Raw genomic sequence first — 20,460 nt, forward strand, 5'->3', positions numbered from 1 at the left:
ATTCTTATATTTGATTAATATATTGTATTTGGAAATTGTGACAGTGTAATGAATAATTAATTGTAATTTATTGGCATTTAAATTGAAATTATATGTATATATATGAATGAAAGTGTATGATATTATAATTATGATATACCATATGATGAATTATATACGTAGTTATTTTCAAGTAAGAAATACTACCAGAAGATGTTTATATTGGGTATTGAATTTGAGACTCATGAAGAAGATATCCTAATCTTAATAATATTGAAATCGTATAGATGAAAATATCAAATGATGATGATAGTTGAAAGAAAATCTTATGATATAGTATATTGTCCGAAAAATAACATGATGATAGGTCATTGAGATTTACCTTTTTATATGAGTAAAAATATTCCTATTAATTATATAATTTTCTTATGGTGATAAGTTAGTGGAGGACACTTGTTTATGATGCTGATTAAATGAAAAATGAATTTGTATCTACTAGAGTATGTAGATGAGATGAAATTATAATATATCTATGATTTGATATATACTCGGAGGACAATTTTTTTTCAAAAATACCATATCTTATTGTATTTTATGTAAGTGTGCTATTCATATGTTGATTATATATTACAGGGGAGCATGCTGCATGGAGACTATTTTAGAAAAGGTAAGTGCAAAAAAAAAATTAAGTATTAATATTTTACTCACTTCCTCCTCTTCTAAAGTTAAAATTATGTATGTGTGTGATGGTCTTTAAATATTAAATATTTAAATATAATTGTTAAAAGAAATTTTACAATGACAAGACAATGAATTAATTGAACCTTTTTAGTTCTTAAATATAAAAATATGTATAAAAATATAATAAATACATGACTACCTTTAATAAATCATGAATATTAATACCTATAATAAAAAAGAAAGATTAAATATTATAAACACAAATATATTACCTAAAATGGATAATTTCTAAAATTAAGTTTTAATTTAAGGATTAAATATATTCTTTAGTCCATTCATTACAACAAAAAAATTACAAATGGTTCTATTCCAAAATTTGATTTTATTTGGTACTTTTACTTTTAAAAGGGTTTTATAATTCATTTTCAGCGATGTTATTTTTTTGTTTTTTTACGCGGCAAACAATTTTCTCTTGAGTATATGTCCTGCTTATATGTAGAATGACACATGTATGCCAAGTGTTTAATCTTTATTTTTTTTAATGAAAATTAGTTTTTTTTTTTTTATAAAAAATACATTGAATGTGGAACTTATTTCATGATTTTTATTTGTTTATCTAAAATTTGTAACTTTTTAAATATTATATTATAACCCTTGTTACAAAATTTGTTAGTTTATGATAAACTCACGTATTTATAAATAAAAGTTACAAATTTGGAGGTCAAAATTACAAACTCAGAATATTTGGCACAACGTGATGTTTTATAAATATCAAACTGCAATCCTTCGACAAAAAGTGTCAAACTGTAACACTCGACTTAAAATCGAAGCAAAAAAATCCTTTAAGGGAACTTGTTACGAAAAAAATAATAATGAAATGGATAACATTTTATACACTAGAATCTATTTTTTTATTGTTTTATAATTTCAAATTATCAAGAAATTTCTTAGCCTTTTTGTTTGTATTTGCGAAATATTTTTTTCTAATGTATGGGTACATATAATATTAAAAAAGTTAAATTAAATGAAAGAAAATAAATTACACAGTCACGATAACTTGAAAGGTAACAAAACTATTAGCTCAAGTAAGGTTTTTCTTTTATTTTGTGCTAAGCAAACAACACATAGTTATTGACTCATTGTTGGTAAAATGGACAAGGTGAAAATAAGAAAGAAACAATGAAGAGAAAGAGGAATGATAAGAGAAGAAGAAGAAAGTTTTAATGTTTCATTTTGAGAAAATTAATAGATAGTTAAAAGATGGGGAAAAATACACTAGAAAAAAATTATAAAATAGTGACAACTTTTATGATAAAATAATATATGTAGAGACTAATTTAAAAACTAATTTCCTAAAAATTACTTTAAAAATCAATTCTTTAGGTAGTAGAAACCTAGTTAGTTAATTTTAATGACTAATTTAGAGACTAATTCATAATATAAACTATTTTAGTTACTAATTTAGAAAGTAATTATAATTTTTTGAAACTATTTTAGTTACCAGTAATTCTTAGTTCATAAATTGATATCCAAACTGGTTACTATAGTGAATATTTTTTTTTTTACTAAAATTGATCATTAATCAATAATTTCATTGTAATGATACTTTGACATGGTGGTTTTAATGTATTCCAATCCTTTAATTTTCTTGTTGACGTGTACATGATGTAACTTGAAAAATGCATGAAAATATTTGTGATTGTAAGAAATTTTCAAAAAATAATCAATTTAGTATCAATCTTTTTTTTTATGATGGTTAGTAGATTTTTCACATTAAAGTCAATCATTTGTTAATAATTTAATTAAAAAGGTATTTATTTATTTATATACGTTCCTTAAACCAAAAATATTATATTTTAATCAAATCTCACATATTTTTATTTAAATTATGTTTCACTTTTATCTTCTTCTTTTTTCTATTTATTTTAATTGTATGTTTTTTTTTCTCTTGTCAAAACACAATTAAATTTGGTTCATTCTATAAGACTTTATCATAGTCCATGTGGGTTGAGGTAAAAAAAGTTCACATTTTTACAGGTTAAATCGAACTTACATTGGACAAAGTTAAGTTAAACTCATGTATGGTCATGTTAAGTAATACTCACAAAATATTGAGATGAGTTGAACCCATGTTGAGTCAAGTCATGTTGGGTGCACCTTAAACTGAGACAAGTCAGACACACCTCAAATCAAATCAAGGTAGACGCACCTAAAACTGAGTTGAGTAGGGTGCACTCGAGCTCAATCAAGTTGAGTCAAGTTAAGTTGGACCTATGTCGAGCTCAATCGAGTTGGATCCACATGAGGCAATGTATAATTGAGCCTACGTTAGATTGAGTAAAGTTAAGCCCCTATTGAGCCATATAAAGGCAAGTCAAATTGGACTTACTTTGGACTAAGTTGAGTCAGACCCACCTCAAACCTAGTTAATTCGAGCCTACCTCATGCTCATTTGAGTTGTGTTCACCCTTAGCTCAATTGTGTAAGGGAAACCTCAGACAAAGTAAAGTCAAACCCATTTTGGGCTAAGGCAAGTTAAGTTCGCGATAAGTCAAGTTGAGTCAAGTTAGACCCGTGTACGGTTAAGTCATGACTAATCCATATCAGATTGTGTAGAGTTCGATTGGGCTCACTTCAAACCGAGTTAATTCAAATCCACCTTGGACTAAGTAGGGTCAAGCCCATCTCGGTTCGAGTCGGTTCAAGTCCATCTCTAATTGAGCTAGATCGAGTCCATCTCGGACCAAGTCAGGTTGACCCCACTCGAGTCAAGTTGACATAAGCTCACAAAGGATTAAGTCGTATCAGGGGAGGGGGGGCACCTCAGACAAAGTTTAGTTGACCCATATTAGATTGAGTTGAGTCAATCCCACCTCTAATCGAGTTAAGTCAAGCCTACCTACTTTAGGTTGAGTATAGCCAAACCTCCACCTTTGACAAAGTCAAGTCAGATTCACCTCATGCTAAGTTGAGTTAGGCCCACCACTGTTTAAGTCATTTTGGGTCCATATACCATGTCATGTGAGTCCCACCTTTAATTGAGTTAAATCGGGCCCATGTTGGGCCAACTTGAGTTGAGTCCACCTTGGGTTGAGTTGAATTAGGTCCACCTCACATTGAGCTAAATTGGTACCAACTATAGCTAAATCACGTTTGACCCACTTTTAGTCAAGTTCGTGTTTAATTAAGTAGGATTGTGTCCGTGTTAGGTTGGGTAAATTGGAGTCACATCAAATTAAGTCACTTAGGTCAATGTTGGATCGAGTCTAATTAATCCATATAAGACAAAGTCGTTATGACCCATCTCTGGTGGAGTTGAGTCAAACTCACCTTTAGTTAGGTAAAGTCAAATCTACCTTTAACATAATAGAGTCTAATCCATATTAGATCGAGTTGAAAAAAGTTAACGTGAATTCAAATCGAATTTAACCTATTTCAGTTTGAATTTTAATTTGCACGTATATATATTTATTCATAATCTATTTTATGTCCATTATTTAGAAAATTGAGTCAAATAAACTATTAATTGTTTGATTAATCAATAAAAAATTACTTATTTATAATGTTGATTTTTTTATTAGCATTCATATCGTCGAACTAAATAAGTTAAAAGATATAAATATATATATATTTAATTTTTTATAGTGATGTGATGTGATGATCTAAGAGTGATGAAAGTGGTGGATTAAAAGTGGATAAAAAAAGGGTTAAAATATCATTATCTATTTGAGAAAAAAAGCTGACAAATATATTATTTTAATGTTGTGAACTAAAAATATTATTAGTATATTGAAGTTTAAAGGAGAGTTTACATCCGTAATATATAAGTTAGTTCAACAACACATAAGTCATAAATATCCACAAATAAATTAAGTCATAAATATTCACAAATAAATTATTTGTGTTTAGATAAGTAATTTTATGATTTTAAGAAATTTTAAGATACATTGCTAAATTGTTTTTGTTAGTAAGGGCAATATCCATGGCCTATTTAAGATAAAATCCACAAATTTTGAAAAGATATTTCAAATTCTTTGGTATTTTTTTACATATATACATCTCTCCTAAATTCTTATAATTTTTATTTATTTTAAACTATCATATTAAAAAATGACAGTTTTATTTTCTAAGAAATCCATTCGCTGTAGAAAAATAAAATAAAATCAGATAACCAATACAAACTACTGTTCTCAAAAATGGTAAAACGGACATTCACAGTTTAGTTTTCGACTCCTTATCCATTCTTGGTTTCTTGCATTTTTTTTCCCCACACCTTACACTCACAAAAAAACACAAATTCCTTGTATACGCTTTGGTTGGCCAAGATTTTCTCTCATCCCACGTTGTTGATCTTCGTAAATAGGATTCAACACAAGGGGCACTTTTCAACACTACCCTCTAAACCCCTTCCAACGCTATCCATCTATAATCAGCTCAGAGTGTGAGCACTGAATATCCACCATGGCCACGGCTCCTTCGCTTCTACACTCATCCGGATCCTCATTTTTCGCTCAATTTCGTGCCTTTCCACACTCTTCTTCCTCTTCAGTGTTCCCTCATGTAAAAAGACATGGGAATGTGGTGGTGCCTGTGAGGGCCTCTGATTCTGGGGTTGTGTTGGTGGAGAAGTCTGACGCAGAGAAGACATACAGGCTCAAAACAGCATACACTGAGAAAATCGTTCCCTTGCTCATAGAAGAGTTCTCTTACACCAACAAGCACCAGGTTTTTGCGAAGTTTTTGTTACCTTTTTGCTTAATGGGCGTATTGTTAAGATAGTTTGACAGTAAAAGTGTGAATCTTTTTTGGTTTGGGTTGATGGGATTGTGCGGGTTTGGTATTATGTGGTGGGACAAATGTGATGGGCCTGTGTTAAGCTGCTTTGGATTTATGGGGGGTTACTTTGAAGTTTTGTTTTTGTCTTTGTTGTTTTATTTTAATTTTTATGGTTTAGGGTTGATGGGGTTTGCAACTTTGGTCTCACACAGTAGGGAAATTTAGGTTAGACATGTTAAGTTGTTTAAGGTTCATGTGGTTTCATGGTGAAATTTCAGTTTTCTTTGAGGGTTGATTAGGGGTAAGGGGGACTAATGGTGTGGAAAGAAGACTAGGGAGGAGAGAAAATTTGAATTTTAGAGAAAATGGTGGGGAAGAAAAGAATTGAACTTTTGTTTATAATAAGTGTTCATTTTTCTCCTCAACCAAATGTAAGAAAATGTATCTTTATCTGCCGTTTTTTCGTTATACTATTTTCTCTCCCGAGTATACCATAATTTTCAATGTAATATAGTGTGAAAGATGAAAAGGGGGACATGATCATTTGGTTTTCCTTCAATTTTTGCAATGTTGGGTTTTATCTTCATTTCAGGTGCCTAAAATTGAGAAGATTGTGGTTAACTGTGGTATTGGAGACGCTGCACAAAATTCCAAGGGTTTGGATGCGGCAATAAGTGATCTAGCAATGATCACAGGGCAGAGACCTGTGAAGACTCGGGCTAGGGCTTCTCTTGCCACCTTTAAGATCAGGGAAGGTCAACCGCTTGGGATTGCTGTGACACTAAGAGGAAACGTGAGCATGCTGTAGCATTTGATTTATATTGTCTTATGAATACAGTTGATTGCCATGTGATGTGATGCTTTAATGAATTTGTTGATCCGTTTTTACCACCACTCTAGATGTTTTCCTAGTGTAGATGATATTTAGAACAACTTCAGTATCATATCATGATGTTTTTGGCTTCTGGTACTGAGCTAATGCAGTGCTGATTCAATTAAATGTTATGGTATAAGGAACCTTTTTCTGGTGCTGATATACTGCTGGAAATTTATTCTGAAATGTGTTGCTACAATTTTTTAATTTGTCCATTATCTGCGGCTGAGGATCTTGTGTAAGCTTCTTAACATCCCTTGATATCAGTTCTGAAAATTGGTAATGGATACCTGGCCAACAATAGAACTTGAGAAGTTAAAGTAATCTTTGGCACATGTGCGGATTCCTTACTGATAAATTGATGCTGTTTGTTAACTTGTCCTTATCTGCCGCTAGGGATTGTATATGCCTTTTGACATCCCTTAGCAGAAGTAGGAATAAAATGAAGTTTGGAAATTGGGATATAGTTTAATGGTGAATTATATGATTATGAAAGAATTTGATTTATTTACTATATTCGTTTGGTCTGGGAAGTTAGTAGCAGTTCTGAATAGTGGTAATCAATTGGTGGCAAACTTAAGAACTGAAGAAGTTAAATAATGTATGGAAAAAGTGTCATACTCGACACTAAAAGGTAACCTAGAACATTGTTGCTATTTATGTTAGGAATATATGCTTTCATTTTGCAAATTGGCAATATTCTTTGTCGACATAATATGCTGCCCATCAGTTAGAGATTATCTTGTAACAGAAAATGTTTACCGAGAGAACATTATTCTCCACCTATAAGAACAGAAGTTATCATTATTATCAGATATCCTGAACTTGTTTCTTTAGAATCCGTAAGTTAAAGTAAATTTTGGCCTTCTATTTTGTTTTGGATGTGTATGATGGTCAAAGTTGTTCAATTTCGGATAGCTACACTAATCATTATTGTTTAGTTTTCATTGTCACTTCACTTCAATAAAGTGTTCTGATCCAGAACTGGGTGAATGAACTATCTACGTGTTTGAAGACATATTTTACAACCCAAAATTCACATCTTAGATGTGAAAATCTGAACAACTACAAGTCATTTACTCAGATGTTGCAAAAAATCCTGTCTACCGTAATCCATTTCAAAACATGCAATGGTTTCTGATGTCATGCAATATATGCAAATTTGATGTGTTTAACTTACAACGTTACATTTCTCCATTGAATACTACATCCTAGTTCTGATATCATACATAGCTGAAATTTGATTTTTGACAGATTATGTACTCATTCCTCGACCGAGTCATCAACTTGGGACTTCCCAGAACAAGAGATTTCCAAGGTGTGAACTCTAACAGCTTTGATGGACATGGAAATTACAGCATTGGTGTGAAGGACCAGGGTGTGTTCCCAGAGATCAGAGCTGATGTTGTTGGCAAGCCTAGGGGAATGGACATCTGCATCACCACAACAGCTAATACTGATAAAGAAGCTCAAAGATTATTGGCTCTTATGGGTATGCCCTTCAGAGAGGGAAGTGGTCCTGTGGCGGACGCCGGACGGAAAAAGAAGCTTAAGTCTCATCATTTTGATTCAAAAAGGGGAGGAAGAGGAAGGAAGTGACATAGTTTTGATGCAAAATCATAGGATTAAAGTAAGGTTGGGGACCAGAAGAGACTGTGTTGTATTGCTTGTTTCATTCGGATGTAATGTTAATAAGTTACTTATTCTTTTTGTATGAAGCATTTCCATGCTTTAAACTAATCACTCTGAAAGCTTATGGCGTGATCATGCAGGTTCTTCTTTCTAATGGATATCCATTTGTTTCCTGATTATTTGGATCACTCCACTGTTGCTTCATTGTGTGTTTGGTCTCTAAACAAAACACCCTAAACTTGTTAATAGAGACAAGAATGAATTTTGATTTTATGTTGGATGTTTATGTGTTTTTCCTATGTTGTGTTTCCAAAATACATTAAAAAACATTGATCTTGATGTTGTAAAACATATTAAATTTTGTTTAAAGTATCAACATCGTCGATATATTTTGAAGACATAACAGATATTTTGAAGACACAGCAGATTGACAGATGACCGTACCAACAACATCCAATAAAAAATAATCTGAACTCAACGAGAATACTTATCAGAAATATCTATTAATTCTATAATTAAAGTAATCATTGCAAAAGTTAAAAACTTTATCATTTACAACACTGAGATTTTTATATTGCTAAAGTAATGAATTTAGCTTAATAGAATTTGCCATTCTAGAAAGAGAACAGTGGAATCCACAAAGAGTTTGAAAATGTTCATCTGAGATGGATCTCACTTTCTATTTTTCATTACTGATTAATTTTAAACATACACTTGTCTCTAAAAGTATAAAATTCATGCAATGCTAATTAAAACAAAGATATAAAATGTTGACTTTAAAATAGTTTTAAGCCTGGTCAGACACATTGATTGAACATTAAAATTAATTAACTGGTGTTTATGAAATTAAAACTTGGTCAAACCTTTTCATTGAGCTTATTTCACAAACTCAATGATATAACTACAAAGAACTGGTTTGGACCATAAGTGTAGAATTAGTATGACCCAACCAACACTTAGTTTTAATGGAATTGTGATATATATATATATATATATATATATATATATATATATATATATATATATATATATATATATAAATTGAGGGACAATGTTTTTTTCTTTAAGTTCCTTGAAGTATAAAATTTATAAGGTATAATTTATTTGAATTTTTTTATTATAAACTTTCTTATGATTTAATAAAGGGTTAAATATGTTTTTGATCCACTAGCTTTCAGTCAATTTTGAAATTAGTCAATTTTTAAACTTTGAATCAATTTAGTCATTCATATTTCGAAATACGTAAATTTAGTCATTTTGATCAAATTTTGTTAACTTTATTTAATGTTTCGTACGTATTTTAGGATTGTATTTGAGTTGTTTATACAGTTTGACACATTTCTTGTTTTAATGTTAAGTCAAATCCAATTATGAAATACGCTTAAAATGTCAAATAAACTGAACAAAATTTGATTAAAAGGACTAAATCCACGTACTTTGAGAGATGATGGACTAAATTGGGTCAAAGTTTCAAAATGAACTAATTTCAAAATTCACTGAAAGTTAAAGGACAAAAACATATTTAACCCTTTAATAAATTGCATATTTTTAAAAATAATTTAGTATGAAATATTTACGTAGTTTAGCATTAGTTTAACCTCCTTCATTGTTTGGTTTGGGATGAAAATTGTAAATACTAAAATATTTTTGTGTAAAAAAAAGAAAACAAATTTATCCTAAATTTTATACTCTAAAAACCTAATTAAGTGGATAACATAATACCCAAATTTTAAGACGTGTCCCAGACATTTGGACCTAAGGGGTTTTTGATCCCAAATCCGATATTCGAAGCAACTCTCTATAAAACCCAATGATCTCTCTCTTCTTTTGATATATCGTTCTTCATTTTGTTGTTGTGTTCATCAGCTTTTGTGTTAGCCATGGCGTTTCCCTATATGGAAGCCGTTGTCGGTGAGCTCTTTCTTCTCTTTTTGTTGCCCCCTTCTGCATTTCCCCCTTTTTTCCCCCTCTCTTATTTTCCACACTCAAAAACTATTTCTTTCAGCTACTGGGTCATTTGATTGTAAATAAAGTTTCTTTCTTTTCCCTGGTAATTTGATTTGGGTTTCTCATGAATTTGCCATTTTTTAAGTTAATTGTGTAATTCGACTCTTGAATTGGATTGAGATAATGCGTTAATTGAACGTGCTGTGATTATTCACTTGAGGATTTTGAGTCCCAGTCCCCTCTTTGACTTGTACTGGCATTTTCCTTTGCCAGCATGCATATGTGTTTTTGTTATTTTCTATGTAGTTTTGTTTGAAATTGGAAAACCCTTTGGTCTTTGACCATTAACCAGTGTTGGGGAGATAAGAATAATGTCGATAGACATTGTGCTTCCTTTTTCTAGTTAGTTAATTGTAACTTGAGATGAAGAAGCAAAGGGCAAAGTAGGGTTTTAAAGGATGTTGTGGTGGTCAAGGATGTGTTATGGAGAACCCTGATGGACTTGCAGCATACGATACTTCACTGATTAGTCATACTCCGATATTTAACTGCAATTATTTGGTTTTAGGTTGTGTAGATAGCTTCAAAAAAACTTTAGGATTAAAAAGTATGATTATTTTATGCCTATATAATATGTTTTTGGGGGCATTAAAGCTAGGTTGGCTAGTTGTTTGATCTTTCAATGATTCTTCGCTGGGATGTTTATTAAAACATAGTTGACTTGCCTTAATGGAATCGGGTGTTTGGTAGACTGTTCTAACCGAGTGAACAGACATAAATAGGGAGAAGAAGCAGACATGAAGCATAATGTGGATCGATCTATATATAGGAAACTGTAGGATTATACTCTGGGTAAAAGTGAAACTAATAAAATGAATATTATAAGTAGTAGCTGCTCAAATCTGACACCTAAATCTTGATGCATCGTATTACTCACTAATGTTAAGCTTCGCTGGACCCTACAACCAATTTGTCTAGTCCCTTCACTTACACCACCATTCTCCATGAATTTGGCTTTTTTCTAGCATTTGATTTGGTCCAGTTTTGACTATCCTCTACTGTTTTCATTTACTGTTTTTGCTGTATTCCACTGCTTAACCTTGAAAAATTGAAAATAAAGATGTAAATTTTCCTGGTTTTCTTCTGATCTATTTTCAGGATTTATGATATTAATGTATATATTTGAAACTTACTTGGATATGCGGCAACATAAGGCCCTCAAACTTCCAACTCTTCCAAAGACTTTAGAAGGGGTTATCAGCCAAGAGAAATTTGAAAAATCAAGAGCCTATAGTCTTGATAAAAGGTTTGTTCTTTTGTTTGTGTGAATTTCTTTCATTAGATAGTGATATCGTACACTCGCACAGGGGTATCTCTGGTATTCTATTTTGTAATTGTGTATTATTAGCATTCTTACAGACGAATTTTATTTTTACTTTGTCCAGCCACTTCCATTTTATTCACGAGTTTGTGACAATAGTGACAGACTCTACAATTTTGTACTTTGGGGTATTGCCCTGGTTTTGGAAGGTGAGAATTTGTTATGTTGTTTATGAAGTACAGCTTCTTCTCTGCCATTGTAAAATTTATGTCTATTGCTTGCAGAAATCAGGAGAATACGTGACAACAGTTGGTTTCAATGCAGAGAATGAAATACTGCATACTCTTGCCTTTTTAGCTGGTTTGATGATTTGGTCACAGGTATGCTTTTGGGTTTATTGTGCATAATTGAGACCATCAGTTTTACTCCATATTTCAACTTCACCAAGATAAACTTGGATATTTAGTTTTTTGTTTTTCTCTCTTTTTTGATATTATGTGCTGAAACATTATTTTTTGGAATAAGGTTTTCTTTTTTATGCCTTTTTTAGTACATTTGAATTATTATCAATCTTGTCATCTACATTTTAATAAAATCTATTATGCACTTTTACGTTTTCTGCAGATAACCGATTTACCTTTTTCTCTGTACTCAACTTTTGTGATTGAGGCCCGTCATGGTTTCAATAAGGTTCATATTCTTCCTTCAAATTCAATTATCCATGTATTATTTTAATTGAGATTTTTCACACCTGAGTATGTAAGCTTCTTTTGCAAAATTTATATATGCTTGTATCCTTACATTTTTATGATCTTTATACAGCAAACACCGTGGTTATTCTTTAGGGACATGATTAAAGGAATTTTCCTTGCTGTAATAATTGGTCCACCTATTGTGTCTGCAATCATTGTAATAGTACAGGTAAAATCTTCTGCTATTCAAAATAATCGTTGCTTGAAAATTTAAGCTTGATGTTTGGTGTGATATTTACTAAATTATGTTTTATTCTCTTTCTGTCCTTTTGTTGGCCGTGATGGATGATGGACTCATTGTTTTCTATTTAAACATTCATTTTAACTTTTGCAGAAAGGAGGTCCATACTTAGCCATCTATCTTTGGGCATTTACATTTGGACTTTCTATTGTGATGATGACTCTTTATCCAGTACTGATAGCTCCACTCTTCAATAAGTTCACCCCTGTAAGATTTTGTCATCTTACTATATTTTAGAAAAAGTATGTGTACCATGTTTTTTTATTTTAATTTTGGCGTAGTTACATATTGAAGTGTTCTAAGGTCAGTGCTAATTACACTTAGACTCTCTTCTGTGGGGGATTGGGGGGATGACATGAAGTTTTGGGAGAGGTCAAGTTGATGGATGTGGGTGCTGGCTGGGATGGTGAGGGGATGGGGTGATTCAGAGTGTGGATTTGATAAGGAACAGTCTGCTTGACCTTGGGAGAAGCAAGCTAGAGGAAGGGCGCAGTAATCTTTTGTTTGAGTGTTTAATTTTGCTAAAACTAGAACAAGGAAATTGAAATCATGGGCATGTTTAGTGGCATTAATGCTTTTCACAGATGAATAACTGCTGGGTTAAAGCTGTACACATAATTAACACATTAATGGAGTTGGGTTAGTTGGAATTGTAGTTTGTGCAAATATCTTCTGTATTTTTCTAATCACACTTTATATCTTTATTTTTGTGCTCATGATATTCTTGTAACTAGCTTCCAGATGGCCAACTCAGGGAGAAAATCGAGAAACTAGCTTCCACCCTCAACTTTCCGTTAAGGAAACTGTTTGTTGTTGATGGATCCACAAGATCAAGTCACAGCAATGTAAGGAAATATTGAACTCCTGTAAAATTAAAACCAATACGATTACCCTTCATGCAATGATGCATATTTACTCTAATATCAAATATATTCATTAACGTTAATTTATAGTTTCCATTACACCTGCCTTTTGAGGTCCAGTAAGTCTTATTTCTTATTGTCTGCATGCATGCGGAGGATTCAATTTTTTTGTAGTTTGTCAATCAATCATCCTGACTTTTTTTATCAATTGCCAGCCCTTTCAAATTTTCTTATGTTGTTTGTTTGCTGTGTAGTTGTCTTTATATGTTTTTGAATCCCTTGGGATGATTATAATTTAGCTGTAACATGCACTCACAGTCACATATTTTTAATACACAATAAACTATTATGATAAACTTTTTTCTGTTGCCATATACTGAAAAAGGGTCTTGAATAATGGCTTCCATATGATAGGCCTTTTTGAACCTTGCTTATGAAGGTTAGGCGCTTTCTCATTTTTTTGCAGAAGGAAGTCATGGCTTTAGAGGATCTTTTTCAATATTGAATGCTCAAATTTTGTCATACCTCGTTGATGGAATTATAGGATTGTATCTGATGTCAGTCTATTGTGGAGTGGTTTCCTTGGCTTGTTGTGATTTCCAATAGAGTTGCTTAAAACCTCATGATGATGGCTTATAGGGGATGCTGTTTATTTTTGTATCTTATAATGTTTTGAGTTGGATATGTGATCACACTTTCTAATTTGCATAACCTTTCTTTAATTTCTTACGCCATAAAAAACGAAAGTATAGAATATAATCTTTCACAGTTTTCTATCTTCAGTTTGTAAATTTGCTTGAAGTAATTTATCTAAAATATATTGCAGGCCTATATGTATGGATTCTTCAAGAACAAAAGGATTGTGCTTTATGACACATTAATTCAACAGGTTAGGAATTACTAACTGCAGAAAGTTATTTTATCTTTCAGGTTGTTATATAGCTCTTGAGTTTTAGCCTTTTAGAAGAGCTTTCTTTGTATAAGATTCTTACTCTTTATGTTTTCTCAAGCTGCATATTAAAAAATAATATTGAGTGAATCTTTGGAAATGTTTGTATCATTTTTGCTCTCCCAGCTTTCATTAAATTAAACGCTACCTAAGTAAAATTCCTATTTTAAAGGCAGGCTATGGTTATATTGTGCTCAAAACTTATGTTCAAATTGATTGAGATGACTGAATTTGTACCACAATTAACTAGAAGTATTTCCCCCACTGAATTAATGAATATAGCTTGTAATGGCTTCCTTGCCTATTAATTTATTTCTTATAACTTGTTATATGTACTGCTTCTGTTTAAAGTTTAAACTGTTGGATACTATGTAGTAGCATTCTAAGTATCAGAAAGGGGATTTTTTTTTTAATATCAATGTGGTGTTTTCAAGGTAGTGGTTGTGGTTCCAACATTATGTGATTGTCTCTGTATTTACCGGCTCACATGAGAATTTGATGATAAACTTATGTTGGCATTTTCTACATAAATGACTGCTCCTTTGTAATCTTTTGATTTTACTTTCAACTTTTAGTGGCGTTGATATATTTGAGTAGTTTATAGTGAGTGTCCATATTAAGTTCTCAATTTAAGAATTGTGGTTGATTGGTCCTTATATTATCAAATGGTGTTACACAGTGCAAAAATGATGAAGAAATTGTTGCTGTTATTGCCCATGAGTTGGGACACTGGAAGCTCAACCATACTGTATACACGTTTGTTGCAATGCAGGTTTGTGTAATAGCATTACTGAACTGAAAGTGAATACTAGTTTGCCTCTGTTTTTTTTTTAATCAAAAGAAAGAATGCTATTGCATCACTATAGAGGTTGTAATTCTAACCAGGTTAGCACTACAACCTATACCAATCATATGCAGCAGTTTTAATACAATTAAAAGATAAAAGAAATACCCTAAATAGTGATATCAATACCCTAGAATACACCCAGGAGGTTCAGCTTCAAAAGCTGAATTTGCTTGTATAAATTTCACAAAACAACCAATTTTCTCAGCTCTTGAATTCCTAAAAATTCCAGCACATGCTGCATTGTCGTCATAACTAGTGTAAGCTCTATCTGTATTACATTTGATTCAACTTGCATCTGGAGCAGACCAATCCACTTGAGTAATATTATCTTCTTTCCTTGACCTGCAAGTAATAGCAAAAGCCTTAGGAATTTTAAGCTCAACAATGTTAGAATTCATATCATCTGCTATTGATCCAAAGATTTACAGCAGAGAAAATTCTATTTTTAATATGTTGATACTGTATGTGAAGCCCCTCAAATTCAATCTTGTTTCTGCTATTCCAAATTCCTGTGACTATATGAGTAACAGCAGATAGCATCACTGCTGCCACCAAATTACTCCAATTCCTATTGGAATGTAGGTGTGTCTTAATTATTGAAGTGTCTAGCTGCTAATCTGTGATGCTTTGAAGCCAAGTCCATAATGTAACTGTATAAGGACAAGCTAAGAAAGGATGTTTTGCAGTTTCAAAATCATTATAACAAGGAGGACAAAAAGACATCACATTTACCCAAGTAGCTCATTCCTAGGTAGGCAATAACAATCTCCATAGGATGAAAGTTTTATAAGAAGGAATGACTTTGCTCCAAGTTATTTTTCCCCAAGAAACATGTGGTTTAGAATGATGACTGTTAAAAGAAAGCATCTTTAATGGTTAAATCACCACTTAAATATGCTACAATATAAACATATCCTGGTAACTAGCTATGGAAATCACAATCTGCTTAATTTGTTATACAATATCATCTGGCAAAAAATCACGAACTATCTGTTCCTTTTCAAAAATAAAATCAGAAACATTTGAATTAAGCCTATTATGTATGCTCCTATGTTCATAGAATTAAATAACTCAAGTATCAGTCCAGAATTTGATATTTAGTCCATGTCCAAGTTTCCAAGCAGTGTGATCTTTACGGAGTATGCTTAATATTAGCCCCTATAGAAGATGGGATAGTTTTATAAATAGAACCATTTTGCAAAAGCCTCTAGCAGCCATAAATCCGAACATAACCATATATGTTGCTTACAGCCCTAATAGATATCAGCTCCAAATTACCTTCATGATATTCCGAGCACAACTTGTCCCAAGCAACAGTGGCTTCTACCTTGACCTTTAAAATATCACAAGTCCAAATAAAATTCCTAAACCAGGTTTTCAGCAGACTAAGAAGCAGTTTTGGCCATCTATGTATTTGAAAACTACAGAAAAGCATGATTTAACAAGAAGGACTCTCCCATGTATGACAGCAACGAGCCTTTCCATTTGGCAACCTTAGCTTTAACTCTGTTAGAATAAATAGTCTTAAAAGAGATTCATTGAATTGTGTGTTGGACCTAGTTCCTAGGAGCATGCTTTAGATCTAGTTCCTAGGAGCATGCTTTAGTCCTAGTTCCTAGGAGCATCTTCTAGAATTCTCTTCTTTCCTCTCATCCATTGTATCTCATGTACTATAAACATTGAAACCTAAGAGGAGAGAATACACACTCTCAAATTCACTCTAAAATCTTCTTCTCTTTAATTTCAAGTTAGGTTTCCCTTTGAACATAGGTACACCAAGATAGACAAAAGGCTAAGAACCTTGTTGAATCCTTGTGTGGTCCTCTTTGTGAAACCATCAAGTACAGCATATAACTTTTGCATTTGGTGTTGTAATTAGAAATAATGTATTTGGCAATGGAATATTCTGCGGTAAACTTGTAAATTCAATTAGATCCTCCTCTTTTACCTTTAGAAAGTCAAAGGCATGATTTGATTGGATTATCTTAAATTAAAATTTATTAAAGGGTAAAGTAAACTTTCCTTCTCAATGAGATGCTTAAATTAAGCTCTCTCATGTCTTAAATTCTTCAATTACACTTCCTTCCAGTGTAAGATGAAATATGTTACAGTTTGGTTCAATTTAAAGAAAATGAGCCTGTCGGTGATATTTTTCTTTCTGCAATTTGCAGTGTTGCTTAATTTTGAGCTTATTATTGATTTTATGATTTTAGGCAAATTGATGTTTTGATCACCCTATTATTTGTTTGGAACTTCAAAACTAACCACTGATAATGCTGAGTGTCATAAAGAGAAAAATAATGTCGTGATAGGCTCATTCACATTAAGTTATATTGAAATTTAAGGCATTAATCTCTCATGGGAAGGGATACTATTTTTTAAAATAGAAGGAATGAAAGTGTAAATTACTATTTTTATGTTCTTTCTCTATTAAATGCTTTACTTGCTTGCGGTTTTCATCATGTCAAATAAAATTAAATATTCGATGGAAAAGGTGTTGCAATATTTGTCCGAGTTTATGTTTGGTGCTTTGATATGTTGTTGTAGATTCTTACACTTCTGCAATTTGGAGGATATACTCTGGTGCGAAATTCAACTGATCTGTTTAGAAGTTTTGGGTTTGATACAGAGCCAGTCCTCATTGGGCTCATCTTGTTCCAGGTACATTTCAAAATTGTTGTCTTTCCTCCTAAAATATTGTTTGCTTGATTTTGATTGGATGCACATTTTTGTGCAGCATACGTACAATCAATATTTTTCACCAATGATCGGATAATGTTTGTTTCTTTTAAGATAACCTGTGTGGTACATATTCAATTAACAGTATATACAAAATGTTTAAAGATTCAAAATTGTTAATGCTAAATCGAATATGTATTTGAGATGATGCCTTCTGTTCGTTAGCCGTCCTTGTATAGCAATTAGGAATCCAGTCACAATGTGGTGGGTGGCTTAAATATAACAATTATGTTTGATCTTTGGCTTGCTTATCATCTCATGGTAATATAAAAGTTGTGCTTTTCTTTGTATCAAGGAGAACTGAAATTGAATATTAGTTATTTGCTTCGGATGCTGTGGCCTTGGAGCAAGAAAGCCTTTAAATTTGAAGAACAAAGATGGCAAATGAATCACAATTTTTTTTTTTTAAATATCCTTTTTTCATGACTTTTATAATTTTAGGCCCTGCCCTTAATTCCTGGTCAATCCCTACTGTGGGTGTTACCTGTATTGAATGTTCAATTAGTTTAATTTAGAGTTTTTATACCATTGCATTGGCCATTCAATCATCCTTAAATCCATGTAAGGAGCATAATCTGTTGTATGATACAAATCTACATAGCCAAATATTATGCTAGCATGGGAGGCATCCAAAATTGTGCTTTGCGAACCATGTTTAGTTACTAACTTTTAAACTCATCTAGCTTTACCTTCTCAGACATCCCCTTTTACTGGTAAATAATAAGAGGCCCGTTTGAATTTCTAATTTGTGTAATGCATATAAGGTTATGCATTTATAAATAAGAAAGTACAAAGAGATGGGTCTAAGTCTTTTACATCGAACAAACACATATCATTATTCTTTCTGTAGAGTGATGGAAGATTTTATCCTCAAAGCACTTAACATCCTTCGACCTGGGTTTGTTTGCAGCATACTGTAATCCCACTTCAGCAATTGGTCAGCTTTGGTCTGAACCTTGTCAGCCGATCATTTGAATTTCAGGTTACTTTCCTTTTTCGTTTTCTTCCTTCTTTCTTTGTTGTGGTGAATATGGATTAGTGGAAAATATGTTGTTTAAAAATTATTCTATCTGAATAACTTCAATTTCAACTCCAACTGAGACCGAGCATAGACTTGATCTCCCATGTTTTGTGTTGTCTGTCTCCTTCTGACTTTGTTTATGTGTAACATCCTATGCAGGCTGATGCCTTTGCTAAAAAGCTTGGATATGCATCTGAATTACGATCCGGGCTTGTGAAACTACAGGTGACATTTTATTATATGTCCTTGGATACTATTATTTTCCTAGTTTGAAATGGAGAAATTTATTTGAAAATGGCCAGAAGTTGATAAGCGTAAGTAAATTTTAAATGACGAAAGAAGTTTGTTTTTAATTGCGGATGTGTTTTCTATTTTCACTGCTGTTCTTCATGTTTATTATGTGTAAAAAAGAGTAGTTTTTGTTGCTGATGATGGAACTAAAGTCCTTTTGTGGCTGCATTTTCAGGAGGAGAATCTGTCAGCTATGAATACAGATCCTTGGTTCTCTGCTTATCACTATTCTCATCCTCCCCTTGTTGAAAGATTGGCTGCGCTGGACGATTCAGACAAGAAGAAAGACTGAAAACAGCAACTTATAGATGAAGAACAGCATAATTTGGTTGTACTGTAACCTGCAATGATTGAGTACTATAGCTGTAATATCTTAAAGGTGACATGTTTGTGTAGCTTAGGTTTCACTTTCAATGATCATGTTTTGGTCCTGGTTGAACACCAAATGGCTTTAGATAAGATAGCAAGAGCGAAGGGAAATAGGAAAATGTTTTGGTCCATTTCATAACTGTTACTTTGTTTTCTCCATCATTTTTTTTAATACTACATTTAAAATGTTGACCTTTTGGTGATGGTAGAGTATAATACCTTCTTTCTCTTAATAGATGTTTATTTTCTTAGTAGAAAAAACTATTCTGCTATATTCTTCCTAGAATTGTGATAAGTCTGTTTTCTATTTTCAAATTTTTTTATTTCTTCACCTTTTATAATCTGGGGAAAGATTGTTTTAGTTTTTTTTCCTTCTAAACACGGTTGAAGATTTTGTCATATGCTTGATGAATTGTAAGTTTACACAACGACTTGTTTATATTTTTATCTTTCAATGTTTTTATCACGTCTGTGTTTTTTTTATACAGTGCAAAAGTGAATTAACAAAACTTCTTTTTTAGAATATTTGGACTATGAACCTAAATTTTAAATTAAAAGGATCAAAATGAAATTCGTTCTAATCAACTTTGAAATATACTTAAATATTTTAAAAATTACTATTATCACAAAAAGAACAACTTTTACTCAATCTCTTTGCAACTTTCGAATCATTTATATCTTATTTTTTTGTCTCTATTCTACTACGAGGCTTTAGAAGTAAAATGAAAATTTTATTTGCGTTTGGAAACGAGTAGTTAGAGAAATTATTGCTTACTATTTAACTCATCACCTTTGTAAATCTATACAAATTCAATGATAGATGACACCTTTGTCATAATTTTATCAATTATTAGATGAAATTTTGAATGATGAACATTTAAAACAAATGGAGGATTAAGAGTAATTAAAGTTAAAGAGTTGCTAAACATTTAAAAACTAAAAGCTGCAATCAAGTCACAAACATACTAACCTATGATTGGAAAATTATAACAATAATTACAAATGGGAATCATATACATGTACACAAATCTCAAAGTTAATTATGATTTGTATTATTAATTAAGTTATGAAAGTGGTTCCTTACAATAATTATGATATTATGATGTGACAATTCTTTGTTTTGTTGGTGTTGAATTGTGAGAGAGTAGTTTTGGCATTGGGAAAAGTGTAGAAATGTG

General features: G+C 31.9%; 2 protein-coding genes across 2 annotated transcripts; both read left to right on the top strand.

Moving 5' to 3' along the window:
- Positions 1-4,949: 4,949 nt before the first annotated feature.
- LOC114185781 (Ribosomal L5P family protein) lies at positions 4,950-8,121 on the top strand. Its single transcript, XM_028073691.2, has 3 exons — positions 4,950-5,385; positions 6,029-6,229; positions 7,565-8,121. Exons 1-3 carry the CDS (start codon positions 5,122-5,124, stop codon positions 7,907-7,909), a joined length of 810 nt encoding a protein of 269 aa, XP_027929492.1. The 5' UTR covers positions 4,950-5,121; the 3' UTR covers positions 7,910-8,121.
- A 1,544-nt stretch (positions 8,122-9,665) lies between these two features.
- Positions 9,666-19,483, top strand: ATSTE24 (Peptidase family M48 family protein). The gene is made up of 14 exons (XM_028073082.2): positions 9,666-9,853; positions 11,048-11,195; positions 11,335-11,419; positions 11,495-11,590; positions 11,835-11,900; positions 12,033-12,131; positions 12,297-12,410; positions 12,938-13,048; positions 13,893-13,955; positions 14,695-14,787; positions 17,410-17,523; positions 18,512-18,583; positions 18,782-18,847; positions 19,089-19,483. Exons 1-14 carry the CDS (start codon positions 9,823-9,825, stop codon positions 19,203-19,205), a joined length of 1,275 nt encoding a protein of 424 aa, XP_027928883.1. The 5' UTR covers positions 9,666-9,822; the 3' UTR covers positions 19,206-19,483.
- Positions 19,484-20,460: the final 977 nt, after the last annotated feature.

This window comes from Vigna unguiculata, chromosome 5, assembly GCF_037176805.1.
Source record: "Vigna unguiculata cultivar grain cowpea cultivar isolate G323 ecotype 2 chromosome 5, ASM3717680v1, whole genome shotgun sequence".
In the NCBI taxonomy this organism is placed as follows: domain Eukaryota; kingdom Viridiplantae; phylum Streptophyta; class Magnoliopsida; order Fabales; family Fabaceae; genus Vigna; species Vigna unguiculata.